This window comes from Spinacia oleracea, chromosome 3 (assembly GCF_020520425.1).
Source record: "Spinacia oleracea cultivar Varoflay chromosome 3, BTI_SOV_V1, whole genome shotgun sequence".
Classification (NCBI taxonomy): domain Eukaryota; kingdom Viridiplantae; phylum Streptophyta; class Magnoliopsida; order Caryophyllales; family Amaranthaceae; genus Spinacia; species Spinacia oleracea.
In genome coordinates, this window is record NC_079489.1 from 109,851,212 (window position 1) to 109,873,570 (window position 22,359).

The window sequence follows — 22,359 nt, forward strand, 5'->3', positions numbered from 1 at the left end:
ATTTAAAGCTCATATAAATTTATAATTCAATCCGCTTATTTAATTTATTTTTCAGTCGTATTTAAATTAATTCATGATTTTAATTTTAGTAAAATAATTAGAATAAATAAAATTTATTATAATTATAATATTCAAAATTAAAATCCCAGAAAACAATTTAAATTATTAATTTTAAAATTAATTAAAATTAGGAAAACTGAAAATTTCAAATTAAAATTTTAAAAAGATCTAATCGTAACGCAACAACCCCACGCAACGCACAGCCATGGGCCACACGCACACAGCCATCGTTGGCCATGTGCGCGCAGCCCATGCGCTGCGTCGCATCGCTGCTGCTCACCATCGCAAGGCGCGCGCCAGCGCTCGTCGCAACAAGCACGCTGCTCACCATCGCTGGGCGCAGCGCTCGTCGCACGCGAGCTTGCGCTCGCTGCGCGCGAGGCAGTGCGCGCTGTGGCGCAGCTCGCTTGCTGCCCACACGCGACTGCTCGTGCCTTGCTCTCGCCCTTGCCCATGCGCCCATTGCACACAGCCCACGACACAAGGCAGCGCTGCTGCCTTGTGCTCGTGCACCATGCCCTTGCTCGCTGCATTCGTACCGCATGGGCGACGAGCTCCCTTGCTCGTCGTCGCATGCCCGCACTATACAACACCCCTTAAGGGTAACACGTAGCGTCCATTGCTTTGTGCGTGCAAGTTATATGAGCGAATCGCATAAAAATTAAAAATTTATTTTCAAAATTAATGACAAATTAATAAATCATATTAATTTCATAATTTTAGGGCGAAAAAATCGAAAATTTATTAATTTATTGATTTCCGATTAACATGGATTCAAGTCTAGGTCATAAAAATTTAAAATTTAACATAAATTTACAATTTTTATGGTGGTTTTTAATCATAGGTATCTAATTAAAGTATAACTAATTATGAAAATCAAATTAATTCTAAATTATTCCAATTTTCAACAAATTAATCATAATTACAAATTAGATTGCATAATTAACAAGGCTAGGCATTCAAACTTGTTAAACATATACATTAGGTCAATCAAAAATTCAAGATTTATCAACAAGAATCGCAAATATTTAATTTAACATCTTAAATTTACGAAATCTTGCGTTCGAAAAACTAAAACCTCCGAAAAGTCATAGTTAGGCTTCGTATTTGAGAATTCTGGGTTCGGCCGAAAATTTGGATGAGTAACAAAGAAACTGCCGAAAAACTGCCTTTTACATGCGGAATTGACACAAAAATCACTCGATTTGGATGAGTAACGAAGAAACTGCCGAAAAACTGCGTACGTATAATTAAATAAACGCAATTTTTAATTAATTAACAATTACGAAAATTAATCACCCCTTTTAATTCTTGCAAATTTGTAATATTTAACCAAGTTCATGCAATATAGATTATGAAAATAATAAGAGGCTCGTGATACCACTGTTAGGTTATGATATATATGACAATTCATAAATCATGCGGAAAAACCATAAAGCCAGGAAAGCATATTATTTACACATAATCATTTAGCATAGAATAGATGCATACATGTTGTAGCGTGCCTTCCCTAGCTGCGCCCGAACCGAACAAGAACAAGTCTTTAGAACTCCAAATGTCCTCCCTCGGTAGATAGTCCACAGTACGTCCGGATCCGCCTCAAGTTAGACCAACTAGAATCGCCCATAAGGTGCTTAGGAATTTCGGTTATTATTGCAAGTGTATGGCTGATTTTATTTCAAAAACTTACCCTTTGAATACTTCAATCGTGCCCATAAATTGTGACCCTAGGCACCTATTTATAGGAGTATGGAAAAGGAATTGTAATCCTACTAGGATGTGGATTTGCTAGTTAGAACTTTATTAGGACTCTAAGTAACAAGACCAATCTAATAAGATTAGGATTTTAATCTTTGCACAAATCATAATAGGATTAGGATTTCCCGCACAAGTATTGCACAAGCCGTGCACCCGCGCAAGCCTTGCGGCCCACGTCAGGCGCACATCCCACGCTGCTGTGCTGTCGCGCGCGCGCGCCCTTGGCTGGGCCTGGCCTTGCGCTGGGCCTGGTCGAGGCGTGCGTTGGTGCGTGCGGCTCGCTGGGCGATGGCCTGGCTTCGTGCTGGGCCTACGTCTAGCGGGCCTCGTCTGATGCTAATTCGTACGATACACTTCCGATTAAATTCCCGATTCAGGAATTCATTTCCGATACGAACAATATTTATTATTTTCGATTCCGGAATTAATTTCCGTTTCGAACAAATATTTAATATTTTCGTTTCCGGAATTATTTTCCGATTCCGATAATATTTCCGATTCTGACAATATTTCCGTTTCCGGCAATATTTCCGATTCCGGCAATATTTCCATTTCCGATAATATTTTCCGATACGTACCATGTTTCTGTTTCCGGGAACATCTACGACTTGGATAATATTTATATTTCCGATACGATCCATATTTCCGTTTCCGGCAATATCATCGTTTCTGGAGTATTCATTTCTTGCTTGTGACGATCTCAGCTCCCACTGAAACCAAGATCTGTCGGTTCCGAATATCCATAGATATAGTATTTAATGCCATTAAATACTTGATCCGTTTACGTACTATTTTTGTGACCCTACGGGTTCAGTCAAGAGTAAGCTGTGGATTAATATCATTAATTCCACTTGAACTGAAGCGGCCTCTAGCTAGGCATTCAGCTTACTTGATCTCACTGAATTATTAACTTGTTAATTAATACTGAACCGCATTTATTAGACTTAACATAGAATGCATACTTGGACCAAGGGCATTATTTCCTTCAAGTGCAGCTTCATTTGGTGCATGTCCCCAAAGTTCTATTGGAAGTTCAACCTGACCCATCATTGATCTAACCATGTCTAGCAAGGTTCTATTCCTCCATTCTGACACACCGTTCCATTGAGGTGTTCCAGGAGGAGACAATTCCGATAGAATTCCACATTCTTTCAGATGGTCATCAAATTCATAGCTCAGATATTCACCGCCTCTATCAGACCGCAGTGCCTTAATCTTCTTGCCTAACTAATTCTCTACTTCACTCTGAAATCCCTTGAATTTGTCAAAGGATTCAGACTTATGCTTCATTATGTAGACATAACCATATCTACTGAAGTAACCAGTGAAAGTGATAAAGTAGCTGAAACCACCTCTAGCATTTGTACTCATTGGTCGACATACATCTGTATGGATTAAACCCAATGGATCAGTTGCTCTTTCTCCAACTTTAGAGAAAGGTTGCTTTGTCATTTTGCCAAGTAAACATGATTCGCACTTACCATAATCCTCTAAGTCAAATGGTTCTAGAATTCCTTCCTTTTGAAGTCTTTCTATGCTCTTCATGCTAATATAGCCTAATCGACAATGCCATAGATAGGTGAGATCTGAATCATCCTTTTTGGCCTTTTTGGTATTTATGTTATAAAGTTGTTTGTCGTGATCTAATAAATAAAGTCCATTGACTAATCTAGCAGCAGGCCCGGTGGTGGCCCTTTGCATCCTGGTCAACAGCACAGGGCCACCAAAAAAACAAGGGCCCATTTTTTTAGCCCAACATACATATTTAAAAAAGAAAAAAAATTGAATATGCTCCTAATCAGTCGGCTATTCACCAACGCAATTCCCCACGCTTAATTTCCTTGACTCACGCTCATTCCAATATTCTTCTTCCATTCAATCTCCATTATCAAGATACATCTCCCTAAATTACTAATTCTTTCCGATATTATTCTGAATTGCCAATTTCAATAATCTATTTAATTTCAATCCTTCCATATTCCCAACAATTTACATTAAACACACTTAGATTTCGACGGAAGAATCAAAAACTCATCTGAATTTTCACATCGTATATTCAATTCGACCAACTAACCAAAAAATCAGATTGGGTATTTTTCTTTCTCCGATTTATTATTACAATTTGGCAATTCCAAATTTCAATTGATAATTTGGATCCTCTATTTTCTTAGAATTGGAAAGGAGTGAGATTTAGGGATTTTTTTAAGATGAAGAACAAGAATTGCAGAGGCAAAGGTATCGAATTTATTAATTATCAGTTCATGAAATTACATTTTTTCTTCTTAATTTCATTCTTTTATGGTTGTAATTTCCTGTTAATTACAATTTTTATGGTTGTAAATTACAATTTTTTTCTTTTGTTTTCGTGCTTATCTCACAAAAAGATTGGATTTTTTAAGCTATTTTTATTTCCTGTTACTTACAATTTTACAATTTTTTTCTTAATTTAGTTCATTTCTTAATTTCGTGCTTATCAAACATAATTATCGTCTTATGAATTATTTATTTTTAATGTTTTAGTTTTCTATTATTTTTGTTGTTGTAATTTCGATTTATCGCTTCGTATTAATTCAATTTTTTTGAAGCTAAAGATTAGGAGCACTGGAGCAAGCAGTCAGGTTGCGTCGTTCCATATTTTACTTTCAATTGCATATTATTATTATGTGTTTTATTGTTTCTTTAAATAATTGTTGGGTTGTATTGGGACTTTATTTGAATGTTAAATAAATTTATTTTATGTTTTTTGTTTAAATTTGTAGGAATAAAATTTTAATACTTGTAGAATAATATTTTGATTATCGCACTTTTTTTTTCAATGTTAGGGGCCCATTTTGAAGATTTGGTTAAGATTAGAACAGGGCCTCCTAAATGATTAAGACGACCCTGTCCAGCAGATCCATAAAACATCTCTTTAAAATAAAACGAGCAACTATTGTCTTTTATTAAAAAGGAAAATCCCTTAGCATCTAAGCAAGAAACAGAAATGATGTTTTTAGTAAGACTTGGAACATGAAAACACTCTTCCAGTTCCAAAACTAGCCCAGAGGGAAACGACAAATAATAAGTCCCTACAGCTAATGCAGCAATCCGTGCTCCATTTCCCACTCATAGGTCGACTTCACCCTTGCTTAACCTTCAACTTCTTCTTAATTAGTCCCTGCGAATTGGAACATAAGTGTGAGCCACAACCTGTATCTAATACCCAAGAAGTTGAATTAGCAAGTATATAGTCTATAACGAAAATACCTGAAGATGGAACGATTGTTCCGTTCTTCTGATCTTCCTTAAGCTTTGGACATTCTCTCTTGTAATGGCCAATTCCATCACAATAAAGACAGCTTGATGTGGACTTGTCCTGCTTTGTCTTCTTTCTTGACTCAACATTGCCCTTGGACTTTCCACCTTTCTTGAAGGGTCTCCCTTTAGCCTTGAGTAAATCCTTGGCTTCACAGTCAAGTATTATCCTAGCCTTTTGGACCAGGTGAACAAACTCTGCGACTGTTTCTTCTCTTGGTTCACTCATGTATAGTTGCTTAAAGAGACCAAACCCATTGTGGAGTGAATTGAGCAAGATAGATACTGCCATCCTTTCACTTATTGGTGTTCCTAGCAGACTTAGGCGATCAAAATATGAAAGCATAAGGTCTACATGGAACCTTAGTGGAACACCAACCCTTTCTTTAGTGCGAAAATTTTTTAGGTTCAGCTTGACCATAACCTCAGAACCCATGATGATGTTTTGATTGTTGTTTTCCATAGTTAAAACTACAATTGAAAAAGAATAAAAAAATAAATAACCATTCGCAATTTCTCTTAATAAACTTAAATTCTAGCATACATGCATAATTTATTATTTATTAAACATTTTATTCAAGTTATGTGTTCCTGCAGGTGTGAATAAAATGATTCCAAGACCCTTAAATCATTGAAGAATTAAGCACATTATGTATTTAGACTCAATTCTAAAATATTTTAGGTAATCAAAGCCTTGCTAATAGTCTAGAAACTACTCCTGGTTGATAGGTACGTTTAAGCCTTGCTATCGTTGAGTTTCACTAAAACTAACATGTACTCACAATTATTTGTGTACCTTACCCCTTTAGGATCAAAAAGTAACACCTCTCTATGGAGGAAAACTATTACTAAGATTGAAGTAAAGGTTATCCAAGTAAGTGTTATTTTGTCATGGCACCTTTTAACTCAATTTTTTTTAAAGTTTGGAACTTAAGGCTCTTACTATGTTGGTTAGATTTTAAGTGAACTAAAATCCGTAATCATGCAACATAATCAAGCCACAATCTCATGCATAATTAAGACATTTTTAAAGCAATAAATAACTTAGAGCATGCATAAGATATAAATGTGATCTAGTATGACCCGACTTCATCTTGAAGCTTCAACTTCAAACTCCGTCTTGAAAATGGATTGGAAACTCCGTCTTGAATTTCACCATGGGAGGCGAAATTTTCTTCAAATAGGATAAGCTATAATTGAAACTAATTACAACTATTTGATGGTACGCAGACCATATTTAAAGCAATAAAACTTTGGTACTTTAGACCAATTTTACATTCAAATTAATGGTACGCATACCATATTTTCTATCCTATTTTGGGCGATACTATTCACTTTTCATAACCTGTAAAACAGTACATTTACAATATACCATTCACCCATTCATTTATCAATGAATGGCCCCCATAGCTGGTTAGTAGAACATATTATGTGTAACACCCTAATAATTCCTTGCTTTTATAAAACCATTTTCCGACTTAAAATAAAGGAATAACTAAAGTATTACCGCCACCGTGATAACGGTTAAGGCTATTACCAGAATTACGCAGCGGAATTTAATGTCAACTAACTTTTCAAAAACATAAATAATAAATTATCGAGGCCTACTACAAATTGGAACCATGACGGCCCAAAAACCAAAGTAATAAAAGTTCAACGAATTCAAGCATAATTAAAGTATCAATAAAATAGTTTCAAAGTACGAAAGCATGCACTCTCTCAATCATCCCAAGTGATTTCGATCTACCAACCTGCTATATTATTCTACTCCCCATCAATGCAAATGCAAATGATAGATCATAATAGGGTCATTAAGGCAAAGGCCATGACCAAAAGACACAAAGCACGTAGTCAGCAAAAGCTGAGTACTTACAAGAATAGAGTGAAACAAAAATATAAACATTGATCACTCACCAAGTACTAACCAACATGCAAAAGCCATTTAATAATAACAAGTAAATCATGAATACAAGACTCGACGCTTGACTCGACTCTTGACTCACAATTTCATTAGAATAAGCTTCGAACGGGCCAAAAGAATACTCCATAAAGGAAGGGTGATGGGAGCCAACCATACACCAAATAATAAATAATAATATCGGGCCATACCGAGTGTCGGGCCATACCGACGGAATTCCTGCGCATAATATGAATGAAAAAATGTCTTGTATCATTAGTAGGAGATTAAGCTTTCCGGCAAGTCTCCCCCCACTGTTCATACTCAAGGTATATACGTTCCAAGAGTTTTGAAGCTTGTTCTGGTTGCACTTTACGTTTATTAATATTTTATTAAAGGCGAACTCAAGACTCAACAACATACACACATACAATTAATAAACAACAACCAAAACAATCTTATTTTAATGCTTTAGGACTTGTGATCAACAAAGCAAGACATTGTGAAATTACTACCAGGTTCCTCCTCACAAAAGTGAGACTCCACATCATGCCCATTAACATGAGGGTTGTGCCCTTGCACGACAAATCCTAATTCATTTCATGTAATATTCCCAACTGAACCCTACATGTGCGGTGGCTTACGTGAGCTAACCCTTCACATGTGGTAAAAATAAGTAGTACAACATGGTACGAATAATTGGATCAAAAGTATGCTATACATCCCATACAATAGCATAATAATAAATAATCCATCCCTTCCATGTGAAAACAACCCATACATGCATAAATATTGAACAACATGATGGATAATGAACACTAGTGGAAAAAACCCCTATTGTAGCCCCCTTGTTGAGGGGGGCATACATAAGCGCGCCTCAATAACCACTTAGTCAACGCGGGTCAAACATTTTACTAACAGGTTGAGGGGGGCTTTTCTGGTGTTCGCTTCTATAGAGGTTGTTGAAGGGGGCTTTTAATTGCCCCCCTCAATAGACAATAGCTAAAGGGGCGGGCTTTTGTTTGTTCTCTTCAACAGGGCTTCACAACATTTAATTCAATTAAAACTTCTCACCGCCAAACCTTCTCACCCTAAACCTTCTATTCCAACGCAACGGATTGAAGGCGATCGAGTTCGCAGCTCTCCTCACCGCGCGGCTCCACCGCCACCATCACCACCACCACCTTCCTCACCGCGCGGCTCCACCACCACCATCTGAAGGCGAGTTGCCCCCGACCGTCGTCTTTCCTACCACCGCGCGACTCTGTTTCACATAATCTGTCAAGGTTAGTTTCTAAGACCATGAATTCCAGTATTTACTGCTTGAGTGCGACCTATAAATTGGGGTTTTGGCCGAGTCTAATGGAAAGAAGTTGAAGATGAAATGATGATGAGTACATAAATCTTAGGTCTATGTTGTTTTTTCAATCTTCTTTTTGTAGATTTGGGTTGTTTCACTTTCATTCATTCAGGTTAGATACACAGCATATAGTTCCCTTAATTTGCAAAGTTCAACTAATTATACCAGAGAACAGGGAATATGACCTGTTTCATTAAATGTACAAATCCCTTAATGTTTGAGTTGATTCATGTACATCATATGTTTCCCTTGATTTCTCTTTTGTTTATAAGGATAAGCTACCAACGTAGAAAGAATTATTGATCAAATCAATGAGATTCTAGTACCCTGTTGTTACCTTTCATGTTGTAATCAAACCGATTATGACGTGATTCCACGACTGTTATAGTGACTATACACAGAGCTGATTAACCTACCAAAGCAAACCATGTTGCCCTGAAAGCAAATCTAGATTAACAGACCAACTTGAAGATTACTGAGCACGCCCAAGGTTAAATAAATCTGTCTCAAATCCGATGAATATAATGTCTCTTATCCTGATGATTGTTTTGAGAGGTACAACTGTACAAGAACTGATGAATTGGACAATATTTTTTGCACCTCAAAGTTAGACATCTGACGGTATTAATAGTATTTTTAATTATCCCCTTTCAATGTTTCAGACAGTTTCCCTTCAATTAGTTGAGAGCATAATGAGTTGATTAGCAGAGAATTTAGGCTAATGTTCTAATATTGGATGAATTCACAAAATAGGGTTTGATATTTGTGGTTTTTCTAGTTCAATTGTTAGTTTATAATTGATTCTTTTTTGTTTTTGTTCTGGCCGGGGCTGGGGATGGGGTGGATGCGGTCTTTTTTTATTACTGCTTTTTTTGTATGATGAGATGATGGTACTCAATATGATAATAATGCTAAAATTGGGCAAAAATCTATCTTTATGTATTATATTACCGTAAATAAACAAAGTTTATGAGTTAAAAATGAAAAAAAAAAGATGGATCATTCTGCTCAATATGGGTGAAATCCATCTTTATGCATAACATCTGGAACAATCCAGTAAAATAAATAATCACATATATGTTTGAATATAGAAATTAAAGTCAAATCCTGTATTAAATTTGTCTTGGGTTAATTATTTCGTAACTAATTTAAAACCTAAACATGAGCATCGCTGGGATCTATTGATTGAGTTCTGGAGGATGGTTTTTACAGATATTTTATCTTTGGATAAGATTGCATCATTAGAGAACAAAGATCTTATGCCAAGCTAGTTTATACTTAAATCGATTTTAGTTTATTCCTATGAAATCTTATGTGAAGCTAATAAATGTTAATGTTGACACATATTCCTGTTTTGTTTGTTTTTAAAATTGAGATGAGGTCTTACCATTTTTCTGATGTATTGTTCTTGTGTCAAAATTAAGAATTTGTGGCTTAATTTATCTAATTTTGTGTAAAACCATGTGTTATTAGAAATGAGTCGTCGTTGGATGTACGGTGACCATACTACGGTGGAATACTTGAGTGGGGTTGAGGAGTTCCTTAGATGTGCTTTAGCACACCAACGGAGTACGAAAGCCGCAAAGATCTATTGTCCATGCCGTGATTGTAACAATGTAAGGCGGTTAGCTGATATTGATGAAATTGAGGATCACTTATTTCGTCGTGGGTTTAAGCAAGATTACCATGTCTGGTTTTGGCATGGTGAGAAAATACTTGATCGTCCAAGTTCTAGTGTGAATGAATTTGATGTTCTGGCAGAGAGTGATGAGAGTGATGAGAGTGATTCTGATATTTCTGAGAATAATGAGATGGATGATGATGAGTAAGAAGATAATGAAATAAATGAAATGATGGATGCGGTGAAACATGACTTGAATGAATGAACTCACATACTCGGGCAGGTATTAAAGGCTGCTGAGACGCCTTTGTACCCTGGGTGTACAAAATTCAAATTGTTAGAATGTGTGGCATCACTTTCCAACTTGAAAGCGGAGAGTGGTTGGACCGAAGAAAGTTTCACGAAATTATTGAAACGACTAGGTCTTTGGTTTCCTGATGGCAATGACATTCCCACCTCTGCCTATTATGCCAACAAATTGACGAATCCCTTAGGCTTAGAGGCCGTCAAGATAGATGCTTGCCCAAATGATTGTATTCTTTACAGAAAAGAGTATGAAAATTTGGATAAGTGTCCAACGTGTTCTATGTCGCGTTACAAGCGTAAAGGGGCCAATTCAGCTAAGAAGGGACCGCCCGCCAAGGTATTGTGGTATCTTCCGATCATACCTAGGTTTGAGCGCTTGTTCTCTGTAAAGAAGAATGCTAAGTATCTGAGGTGGCATGCGGAAGAGAGGAAGAAAGATGAATTCATTAGACATCCGGCTGATTCTCCTCAATGGAGAACTATTGATAAGAAGTATCCTGAATTTGGCAAGGAGGTTAGAAATCTAAGACTTGCTCTATGTACAGATGGGATGAATCCATACGGCTCTCTAAGTAGTCAGCATAGCACTTGGCCGGTTCTTCTTGCAATTTACAATCTTCCTCCATGGTTGTGTATGAAACGCAAGTATATCATGTTGTCACTCCTAATCTCAGGGCCTAAGCAGCCAGGACATGACATAGATGTGTATCTCGCTCCACTCATAGATGATTTGAAATTGTTGTGGAATGAAGGTGTTCCAATGTTCGATGCTTACACCAACTCAAACTTTACATTGCGGGCAATGGTTTTCTGTACCATAAATGATTTTCCGGCCTATGGAAACTTGTCTGGGTACAAAACCAAAGGACAACAAGCATGCCCTATATGTGAAGAGGACATGAATCCCACACGGTTGGATCATTTCAGGAAAAATATCTACCCAGATTTCAGGAAGCACCTTAGTCGATATCATCCTTATCGTAAGAAGAAGAAGGAATTTAATGGGTTCACCGAGGAAGAAGTAGCTCGTACACCTTTGACATGATCACAAGTTTATGAACGTATCAAAAATGTTGAAACCAAACACGGTAAGTGCTTCAAGTCCAAGTCTATAAAGGGTGTTTTATGGAAGAAAGTGTCTCCATTATGGGATCTTCCCTACTGGAAAGATTTGTCAGTTAGGCATTGTCTCGATGTAATGCACATTGAGAAAAATGTGTGCGATGCTATCATCGGGACTTTGCTAAACATACCATGAAAGACCAAGGATAATGAGAATGTGCGGAAATATATGAAAAAGAAGAATATTCGACCAGATTTGTGGCATGTTAAAAAAAAGGATGGTACAAAGACCTTTCTGCCTCCAGCGTGTTACACAATGTCGAGAAAGGAGAAGAAGAAGTTTTGTGAGTGCTTACATGGCATTAAGGTTCCCTCGGGATATTCGTCGAATGTTAAGCGCCTAGTGTCTCTCTCGGACCTTAGGTTGATTGGTATGAAGTCTCATGATTGTCATGCACTGATTAATGTATTTTTGCCGATTGCACTTCGTGGGATATTGCCGAAACACGTGAGACATGTTATAACAAAACTTTGTTTGTTTTTCAATTCCATTTGTGCTAAGGTGATTGATCCGGAGACTTTGGATGCTTTGCACAATGATGTTGTTGAAACTCTATGTCGATTTGAAATGTATTTTCCGCCTTCTTTCTTTGATATAATGGTGCATTTGATTGTCCATTTAGTTCGCGAAGTCAAGTTATGTGGTCCGGTGTTCTTAAGATGGATGTATCCTTTTGAGAGATTTTTTAAGACTTTAAAGGACAAAGCAAGGAATCCGGCTAATCCAGAGGGTAGTATCATTCGGGGAGTCCTTAAAGAAGAGATTTCTGGATATCTAGCTGAGTTTTTGTCAAGCCTTGAACCAATAGGACTTCCAAAATCTCGACATATTGGTAGGCTCGCAGGGGAGGGAGTAATTGGTAAAAATGTGATATCTCCTCCATCGGAGAGGAAGAAGAAGGCACATCTTTGTGTGTTGCAGCATCTTACAGAGGTTCATCCTTATTTAGAAAAACATCTGCTTGAATTGCAACATTGTAATCCTAAGTTTAAGGAAAGAGCGTTGATGCGGGAACATAATCGTACATTTGTTGAATGGTTTAAGAAGGAAGTTGGCAAGAAACAAGACCATGATGTTTCTGATACGATCAAGTGGTTATCTCGAGGTCCTCGACTATGTGTTCGATCTTTTGAAGGATATGATATCAATGGGTTCACATTCTACACTAGAAGGCAAGATGAAAAGAGTGTAGTGCAAAATAGTGGAGTAAAGGTTGTTGCATCATCTAGGGTCTATGCAAGCGCTAAGGATAAAAGGCCGGTTGATTCAACACAATCATATTATGTTGTTATCGAAGAAATATGGGAGCCTTATTATACTTATTTTGTGATCCCTGTTTTTCGGTGTCAGTGGGCTAACAACCACAATGGTGTAAAGCAAGATGAAATTTTCCCGGGTTTAACCTTGGTGAACTTTGATCGACTAAGTGACAGTGACGAGCCATTCATTCTAGCATCACTAGCTAAGCAAGTTTTTTATGTGGTTGACAATATTGATCCTGGATGGCGTGTTGTTACCCAAGGAAAAAGACATATTTTGGGTATTGATAATGTTGTAGATGAAGATGCGTATGATGAGTATGATGACACACCTCCGTTACCAATGGTTGTTCAACCATTGCCAGAAGAGGAGGATGCAAATAATACTAATCATATGCGTACAGATCATACGGAAGAAATATGGGTTACAAATCGTAATTGAAACATACATGTGTAAGTTCGGGCTTCACTTCTGATGCATTGTTGAAGTTTTCGACTTTGTTCTTTCTATTCATAGCTGACAGCCTGTGCGCCTAGGAATTTGATTTGAACTCTAGTTGTTCTTTGATTTCATATTGTTTTGGTAAATTGGTCTTTTTTTGGCAAATAAAAACTGTTATTAGGATAAACATTATAAACAAACAACATTGTCATTGGATAACAAAATCTAGTATGCTATTTCTTTTGCCCTCACATATGGATACATGGTAGGTGTCAGTTATATGTCAGATTATGATTTCACTCCCAACTGACAATAAATTCTGTCATATGATGCAGATCCTGCAGAACTTTCCACTACTGTTTTAGGGATTGGTAATAACTATTAGTTGGGACAAGTTTTCTTCTTCACACTCAAGCTGTGCTTTCTTCGCAAACCTGGAGGACTATACAGTGTAAATAAATCTGTTACCCCACCTTTTACACAAGGTAATCCTTCTTTTACTTTTACCTATTATAGTGTGATCACTTTTACTGAAACATGGGTGCAGTGACATTTGATGTGTTTTGCAAAAGTACAAAGATGATTTGGTCTATGTTAATGTTTATCCTAATCATTTTATTTTGGATAGGGATTTGTTGTTACTTCTGTGAAAGCATTTTTTTATTATATGATTTAATTGTTGTTAGTATTGAGGTTGCGCAACCCCCACCTCAAAGATAAATGGAAACAACATTACTCCGTATTATGTTTTTTAGCAATAATTTTTCAGATACATTTTGAAAACTTTGATTTGAAACCATTAACTCTATACAAATATATCGTCTTTTCCTGAATTCCAAGGTAAAGAAATTTGATAGTGTTTAATATGGCCTGCAGTTTTGCTTTGCTTTGAGAAATCTTCTTGATTGAAGCAAAGTGTTTTCATGAATACAGAGTATTTCTTAAGCTGAAAGCCGTATCGCCTTCATAGTGGCTTGATCAAGCTTCAGAGTAACTCTTAGTCCTTTATCTTCTTTTCTTTTGAGTAGGGATGGGTTTAAATATTTAAATACCATGATAAACACAGAGTAGCAACGGTAATGAATTAACTCGTATGTGATTTATAAACAAAGTATCATGCCACTGTCTATGATCATGATCATGGTAGTATTAGTTAGTTACTTAGTTGGTGTTATTCATTGAACTTTTAAGCTCAAACAAGCTGTAATCTGTTAGTTTGTATAACTATTATTTCAGTACTAACAATGCTTTCTGTTAGATAATTTAGTGGCAGATGGTAACAAAGTGATAGTGGTAGATGGTTCAGTACTAACATACGCCATGCCATCTGCCACTATCACTATTTTCTCTTGGATTAGTTGAAGTTGTTCTTCAAGGATTCTTGGGATGTAGTGGGGGTTATATGATAAATTAAGACCCGTTATATGGAATTAAGACCTTTATCTGGAATATTGACTGTAAAATTGAGATCAACTGTCCTTTTTTGTTGGAAACAACCGTCCTGTAAAATTAAGATCGTAAAAAACACTCATTTCTTTAAACGTTGCCACACTATCTGTCAGCGTATTGCCGTATGGCGTGTTCAATCTTACTTTAGACCAACTTCTTTTGCTTGTTGCCATTAGGTACTGGTAGTGTCTTGAGGTGCGTCTATCATTTGGCCTAGAAAATAGTTTGTGATAGATCGTTTCTGTTTGGTCGCATTTAAAATGCCCTACTCTAAGGATGGAATGCAGCTTTTGCAACCTGCTCGGGATAAATCAATTGTAGTTAGGCTCAGCTGGGATTTTGGGGGCAATTGACCTAAATCAAATCAAATACTTGTAAGGCAACTGGTACTAGTCTACAACAGCTTGAGGTAGCTGCTTGGATCTCAGCTGCTTGGATCCCTTAAACAGATTTCCCTCAAATCATTGTTGAACAAGGAACTTTTGGTCTATAATTGAATAAACATCCAGATGTAATGTTTTCGTTTTCATTCTGTTAGTGATATTTTGTGGCACCTTAGTCTTCATATATTTATTTCAGAAAATTTCCTTCTTGGAACGTATGTTTTACTTACGAGTTACAATTACAACTACTACCTGAAATTTTGAGTTCTTCTCTGAAACCCTATTTTATTTTTTGGAAATAGTTCTAACTACTTTAGCAGTGTTAAGTTCTGTTACTTGATATTCAGCTCCCGTTTTTAATGAGGAGACCAGCGAGATAGATTGTGGCACTCTTGTTTGATCTTTCAAAAGTACAAATAGCTATAAGTACTTCTGTTATTTTATTTTGAATTATCTGTTACTAGAGAATGAAAGCAGTTGAGTTGGGTTAGAGCTTTTGTTTCTTTTACCTCCTTTCTCACTTATCCTCTGAGGTATATAAATGGGTTCTCTGAAATCCATTGGATATGCAGACGTCTTGTGGAACTCCCGAGTCTTGAATCTTGATATCTAACTTGCCATCACCCTATCCAAGCATACAACCCACCTCTATTTTAATTAATACCCCTGTCATATTTTGTAAATCATCTTAATTCATTCACGTATTAAAAAAACGGAGGTGTGTGCCAAAAGTTCAAAACAATATCTCTTGGTTGTGTATACTTGAATCTTGTTTCTGCTATTTCCAGTTTGACCAAACATTGGTTGAGGTACATGGAAGTGATGAAACACAAGCGGTTAGCGAGAGTCTTTACTTATAGCTAATAGCCTAATAGCCTTGCAATGGGAACTCTTTTAGCCACTATCAATCCAAGAGAACCAGTCAGTTTTTTGAAGTTCAGTAGTGTTACTTTGATTTTAACTCAGTAGTGAACCAGTTTGCTGCAGGGTCAGGTGTTCAGGCTGGGGCTGTTGTTTTTAAAAGTCCAAATCATGGATTACTAGTTGTTTTCCTAACCAACCAGTGGGTTATGCTTATATGAAGCTGACTAGCTGGCAATAATAACATTGAGAACACAGCATTTGCTTACTTCTAATCAGTTTTGTGCACTAAACTCGATTACTTTTCAACGGAGTTGTGCAGATCAGTGCGCAGAACTGGTCTGTTCTGATCAGTTCTGTGCACTGATCTGCACAGCTCAGATCAGTTCTGTGCATATAGTGCACAGTTTTGTTTTATTAAAACTGAAAACTGATTTCAGTTTTGATTTTATTTTTTAAAAAACTGTTTCACTTTTACGTACAGTCGTACACTCTATCCATATGGAGAGTCTTAAGCTCTATAAGTTGTAATCATGCATTAAATTTCTACTAAGTATTGTTCCCTTTACTAAGTATTGCTCTCTTTTCTTTGTTGCAGGACCGTAGCTAGCATGGATGATCATCGTGATAATGAAATACAGGGAATTGATGGAGCTAGTCATCCTACGGGGGAATCACAAGGTACCAACACTAGTAAAAAGACCAAATTCCATGGTCCGTCAAAAGGAGTTTAAGCCAAAAAGCCCATGTATCTTCAGTATAATCAATATGGAATCCCCGATGGAGAATACGGGAAGCAAGTTGGGTCTTGTGCTGCTAGAATTAACATTAATGTGAAAGAATATTCAACGTTAGATGAACACACAAAGAAAGGGTTTTGGGAGGAGACCAAGGTAAACATTGAATAAAAACTTGATTTGTATTCTCCTAGATTATCTATTTGTGTAGCATACGTTTCTAACAATCTCTTATCCATAAAATTAACAGCTTATGTTCCACATTATTGATGATCCGGCTAAAAGGAGAGAAAAATATTTTCATATGTGTGTGGCGAAACGCTTTGGAGCTTTCAAGTCCCGGTTAACGCGGCGTTGGATAACTAAGAAAGAAAAAATGCCGAAACATCAGACAAATGACATGCCTTGGGACATCTACCATCAAATCACAGAGGATGATTGGAAAACATTTGTGATGGAACGAAACAAGCCGGAGATGTTGGTAATAATGAATTTACTTTGCTAGATATTTTTTTATATAATTATATGATTAGTTTGTTGTTGCCATCTTTAATTGTTCGACATGTTCTTTATGTGTTTTTTGACAGGTTCGTAGAGAAAAAGCAAGTAAAAGTGCATTACAAAACAAGCACCCACATCGCACAGGCCAAAAGGGTTATGTTAGAAAGAGACCAGAGTGGATAAATGATGGGCGACTACCGCCAGAGGCAGCTTTAACCCTCTCAAGTGGCTCCTCCTCAGTGACCTCATCACTCACCACAGCGCCAGATAGATTTAAGAAGTTTAGATCAGTAGAGTGGATCTTGGCTCATCAAGTTAAAAACAAAGAGGGAAAGTGGGAAGTTAACCCGAATGATAAGGAAGCCGTAAATATTGCTAAGATGGTTGTAAGTGCATATAAAATTTTACGTTCTATATCCTTTTCTTTGCTTCTCCTTTTCATCATGTATACCATCTAATTTTTACTTTCCTAATTCTTATAGTTGGAGTACATAGAAGAAGAGGGAAAAGGAAATATTTCTTTCACCCAGGGAGAAAATGCCCTCACCAAGGCTATGGGAAAAAAGGATCACCGTGGGCGTGTCAAGGCAACAGGTGGAGTTAATGTCGGTTACAAAGTTGCTTTCGGTCCAATAGACCAAAGTAGTAGATGTGGCCATATTGAACCATCACTGGAGGCAGTCGAATCAATCAGAGCTTCGATGAGAAGGGAGTTTGAAGATCAATTAGAGAGAAAGGTGGCGGAGGCCCTCCAAAAGCAACTAGCCACATTGAAAGCAACCAGTCAACTAAACACCCGTGCACTCGTAACCTCTTGTCCGAGTTCATCGCAGCAACCACGCGAGTTGAAGGTATATATTCTCTATAGTGCATACACTCAAAACACCCCTAGCTAGGTTTTTAATATTGTACTTTGTAGTGATTTCTGAAATTTTGTAAATTTATTTGTGAAGGCCATAACTCCCTGTCGTCTTGCCCTTGAGGATAAAGTTTTGGGTAACAAATTGATAGTGGCAGATGGTATGGCGTACCCATTGGATGGTTCGTTGCACCAACACTTTAGATCGATGAAGCCTAGTCATTATAAGGTCCAAGTTGATTGTATTTACGACGGACATGATGATGACACTCTTCCGGTACCTACTGGAGATGGATTCAATAACTTAGGCAGGGCTCTTGCTAGTTTTGTGCAATGGCCAATTCACTTGGTGATTTTCGAAGAAGACGAGGTACAAATTTTTTATTATTAATTGTCATTCATTGCGTTATGCATCTTTTTATTTATTATTGCTATTTGCCTACCTCTGTTTAGAATTAGATTCAGAGCCTTGAACTCCTTTGGTTTCTACCTCTGTTTAGGACTCTACTCCACGCCCAACAAAGAAGTCCAGGAGTAAAATTTGTGAAGAGGTGGTTGGTAGCTCCAAAGAGAAGAAAAACGAATTAATTGTCAAAGAGAAGACAACAGAATTAGTTGTCAAAGATAAGACAACAACATTAGCGGCCAAAGAGAAGGCAACACTTGATTTAGGGTCCAAAGAGAAGACAACACTGAAGTTAACGACCAAGGTAAACCATATGCTTCCCTCTCCCCTGTGCTTCAACACTGAAATCAAAACTGAAATTTTCATGCTAGCTTAACATTATTAATTGTTACAGGAAAATTCATGCTCAAATAAGTTGGAGTCGAAATCGAAATCTAAGAACTCTAAGAAATCCAAAGAGATGGTAGGTAGTTGTGATCGTAAAACTGAAGAATCGGCGGCCAAAAGTAAGAAGCAAACTTTGGCAGACAACACAATTCAAGGTCTTGGCCCATCATGCAATTATTTGAAGTTTATCATCACTACGGTGCCCGGTGAAGTATATAAAAATACTTCAATCTCATTGCCCGCTTCGGTTTGGCATTATGACGAAGATCGAAAAACTTATGTACTTGAGGTTGACGTTGAAGAGTTCCTTAGAGGGGCCTGCCTCAACATTTCAGTGATCCAAGTCTATATGATGTAAACTTTTCCGTCGATATTTTTATTGTTGGTTTTGTCAACTATAATAGTTTTTGAAATTTTTGCATTATACATTTACTTTGTAGGTGTTTACTCCACGAGCACACCTTTGCATTTGACAACTCTCAGATTGGGTTTGTTTGTCCCGAGGCGATGTCAAACTCTAGATGCAAGGCCAACCCTCATGTTGTATCAATGTATTTGAAAGTAGTTTTCGATGCTGAAATTGAAAAGGAGAAGAAGGGTGATTCTAACATTACCAAGTGGTTTTTGATCCCATACCATTAAGAGTAAGTGTTAGAGATTGATCGATATTTGGTAAATAGCTATGTTATTGTTATTTTCATGCGTAAGGTTGCAATAACATTTATATATGATGCAGAAATCATTGGATTTTGTACGTGTTAGACCTACGTAGAGGTTGTGCATATATTTTCGACTCTGCGAAAGGTTCCAAACGAGAAAATAATGTATGGGGAATCTTGTGTTTGTAAGTTACTTTCATTTCTTTTTAAGTTATTTCTTTTCGTGCCGAATCAGATTCATGAAGTTTTACTCAACTTCCAGGGCATACCAAGTGTACAAGTTTAATAATGGAATTTGTCCAAATAGAGCGACTACGCAGGGGTTGAAAGGCTACCCTATAAAGGTATCATGCTTACTAATTAGCTTTACTTTTTTTGGCTAACTACTTGGATATATAATTTATGATTTGTTTCCAAATCAGTGTGCTCTACAAGTCGGCGCCCGCGAGTGTGGCTATTACGTTATGAAGTTCATGCATGAAATAGTCACGTTACACCATAACTCCGATGAGCGGTTAGATATTGTTCGTTCTTTTACCATATGTTAGTTGAACTACTAATACTAGTACTTGTACGTAGTAGAATTCTTAATTTACAAGTAGCATTACTTATCATGTTACTTAATTATTTCAGGCTTACACTCCAAGAAATGCGCCTTATACCGATGAGGAAATAGATGTGGTTCGTGAGCAATGGGCTAAGTTTTTTACAACCGAGTATTTATTTACTTAGGTTGTTTAGACACAAAGATGGAAGCGTTTATATCTTCATGGATTTGGTAAAGTTCTTTAATTTTTCCATAATTACAAGTCTGCTGGATTTGCTAATTTATTGCTTTAAATATTAATCTGCTGGTCTTGCTGCTACTGTGAATCTGTTGATGTGTATGAATGTTATGCTATTAATGACTGCTGCAATTCTTCTGTGTGTTTCTCCTATGTTTGCTTCTGTTGCTGCTCTGTATGTAATCATTTCGCCTATTTGGGAAATTCTTCAAAGCTTGAACCAGCTTGCTGCTGCCCGTTTTAACAACTATGTTATCCACCTGATATTGCCTAGCATAAGTTAAGCCCTTCAATACTGCTAATGCCTCAGTTTGCAGTTTACTATGAGTGTAAATACATTCACTTCCTTCATGGGTGGTCCCTTGTTCACGAACAAGAAGCCAACCAACAGCAGCTCTATCATTCTTTATTCTCTTGCTTGCTTTCCATGCACCATCAACTAGAAGTATATCTGATTGTATATTGCTTTGACCTGTCAAACAGACTCTTTGATTCCCCACTCTATGATTCTGTTCTTCTTGTCTTGTGCTGCTTCCCTGTGTATACTTTTTCCTTACAGTATTATCTGCATATAGTTTGCTTTCCTGAGTTGTTCACCAATTAATGATTTGGTCTTGAAGTTACTAAAGAAAGAAAAGAAGCAACAACTGAACAAATGACCTGAATCTATATTGTATAAAGCAGTTCAGTTCATGTGTACCTGTAGGTTCAAAATTCGCAGAAGCAACAACTGAACAAATGACCTGTATACCTGTAGGTTCAAAATTCGCAAAGCTGAACAAATGATCCTGAATCTATATTGTATAAAGCTAGATTACTTAGACTGTATACATGTAGCTTCAAAATATCTTTAATTGCCTACTCCAACTCCATCTTAAACAAAATCCTCATACAAACTGATGATAAAGATAGTGCTAATAGAAGTGGAGAAAATTAATGTGTGTCCTGGTTAATATTTGGAATTGTTTCACTTAAACGTCTGTCACTTTCTAGGAATCAGCAGATCGACAATATGTTTATTTAACCTGGCGGTGTTAGTTCCTGAGACATGGATGATTATCAGGAATTTCCATGAAATCCAAGCATACATCTGTGCATCTAAAAATATAGACACTTATTCTGATTTTAGCATTAAGAACTAAGTGAAAGAACACAATTTAGAGCTAAAATGACATTTCCCCTCCCAACTTTGAACTAAACAACCTAAGGATTCATTTGATTCTTATTACATGACTAATATGCATTATTTTAACTTTCTAAAACTCATTCGAATCTATTTATGCACATTTAAGGCTCATTAGGTCGTTATAGGTCATGTTTAGAACTAAAGAACCTAAGGACTCATTTGATTCTTATTACATGATTAATATGCATTAGATCTGTCTAAATTAGAGTTGTTTCACCAACTAATCTTGGTTTGACAGGCATCAGCTTTCCCGGACACTTGAATGCTCACAGAGCAATTAGAAGTACACGTTTATTTGCATGGTTTTCAACAACGTACTTAATTATCTCTATAGTCTACAACTATATCTTTTAATTTTATGCTTCAGTGGAATGTAAAGATAATATCGTGAGTGTAAACTTTGGTACTCATATATATTTTCCTTCCATGCAACTTGCAGGCTAGGGATCGAGTCGATTGGAAGAAAGTCAACACGACCTTAATTAAGGTTTGTAATGCATGATCTAAAGGGACCTAGCTAAGTGGCTGGATTAGAGAAATTTGTTAGATTAGCTCTCTAGCCTTTTGTCTTTAGTTGTTAATATTAGTTGTAATTTGTTAGACTAGCTAGGTGTTTAAAAATTGTAAACGTACGTACTATATATACGCTTTGCTCTGTTGGGTTAATATAAATGAAGTTAATGTAATGATTTATTTATCAAAGATAAGCAGATTCATACCTTTGCTATTTTGGTGTTGATTGGGTACAGGTTTCAATACTCAATGGAGTATATATCTAGACGTGGTTATTGCCACCTATTTTATATTTTAAAAGAATTTGGAAAAAAAAAATTAATGTTGTTGAAGGGGGCTTTTAATGTACGCCTCAATAACATATGAATTTATGGCGCCAATGTACAGGTATTGGCGCAAAAATATAGGTCTGTTGAGGGGGGCATTTAGGAAGTGAGCCTCAACAGAGGTGGCTGTTGAGGCGGGCTTCTGTAAAGCCCCCCACAACAGGTCCTTATTTTTCTCTTTGGTTTA

General features: G+C 36.8%; 1 protein-coding gene across 4 annotated transcripts; it reads left to right on the forward strand.

Moving 5' to 3' along the window:
- The first annotated feature begins 3,624 nt into the window (after positions 1-3,624).
- LOC110803774 (uncharacterized) lies at positions 3,625-22,019 on the forward strand. 4 transcript variants are annotated; one of them, XM_056840653.1, is made up of 16 exons: positions 3,625-3,908; positions 3,990-4,053; positions 13,456-13,605; positions 16,412-16,706; positions 16,801-17,031; positions 17,138-17,437; positions 17,534-17,902; positions 18,005-18,280; positions 18,411-18,620; positions 18,711-19,057; positions 19,144-19,347; positions 19,440-19,547; positions 19,625-19,706; positions 19,785-19,886; positions 19,996-20,140; positions 21,773-22,019. In XM_056840653.1, exons 4-11 carry the CDS (start codon positions 16,560-16,562, stop codon positions 19,343-19,345), a joined length of 2,082 nt encoding a protein of 693 aa, XP_056696631.1. In that variant the 5' UTR covers positions 3,625-3,908; positions 3,990-4,053; positions 13,456-13,605; positions 16,412-16,559; the 3' UTR covers positions 19,346-19,347; positions 19,440-19,547; positions 19,625-19,706; positions 19,785-19,886; positions 19,996-20,140; positions 21,773-22,019. The 4 variants fall into 4 exon arrangements, with proteins under 4 accessions (XP_056696631.1, XP_056696628.1, XP_056696629.1 ...); XM_056840650.1 differs by lacking the exons at positions 3,625-3,908; positions 3,990-4,053 and adding an exon at positions 7,144-8,295; XM_056840651.1 differs by lacking the exons at positions 3,625-3,908; positions 3,990-4,053 and adding an exon at positions 7,144-8,295 and having other exon boundaries at positions 19,785-19,876.
- The last annotated feature ends 340 nt before the right edge of the window (positions 22,020-22,359 follow it).

Bases quoted from the DNA above. Each gene is read 5' to 3' on its own strand.
- LOC110803774 (XM_056840653.1), top strand. From the start codon at position 16,560: ATGTATCTTCAGTATAATCAATATGGAATCCCCGATGGAGAATACGGG. The intron at 18,281-18,410 runs GTACAAATTTTT...ACCTCTGTTTAG, and splicing joins TGATTTTCGAAGAAGACGAG to GACTCTACTCCACGCCCAAC. The intron at 19,058-19,143 runs GTAAACTTTTCC...TTTACTTTGTAG, and splicing joins GTGATCCAAGTCTATATGAT to GTGTTTACTCCACGAGCACA.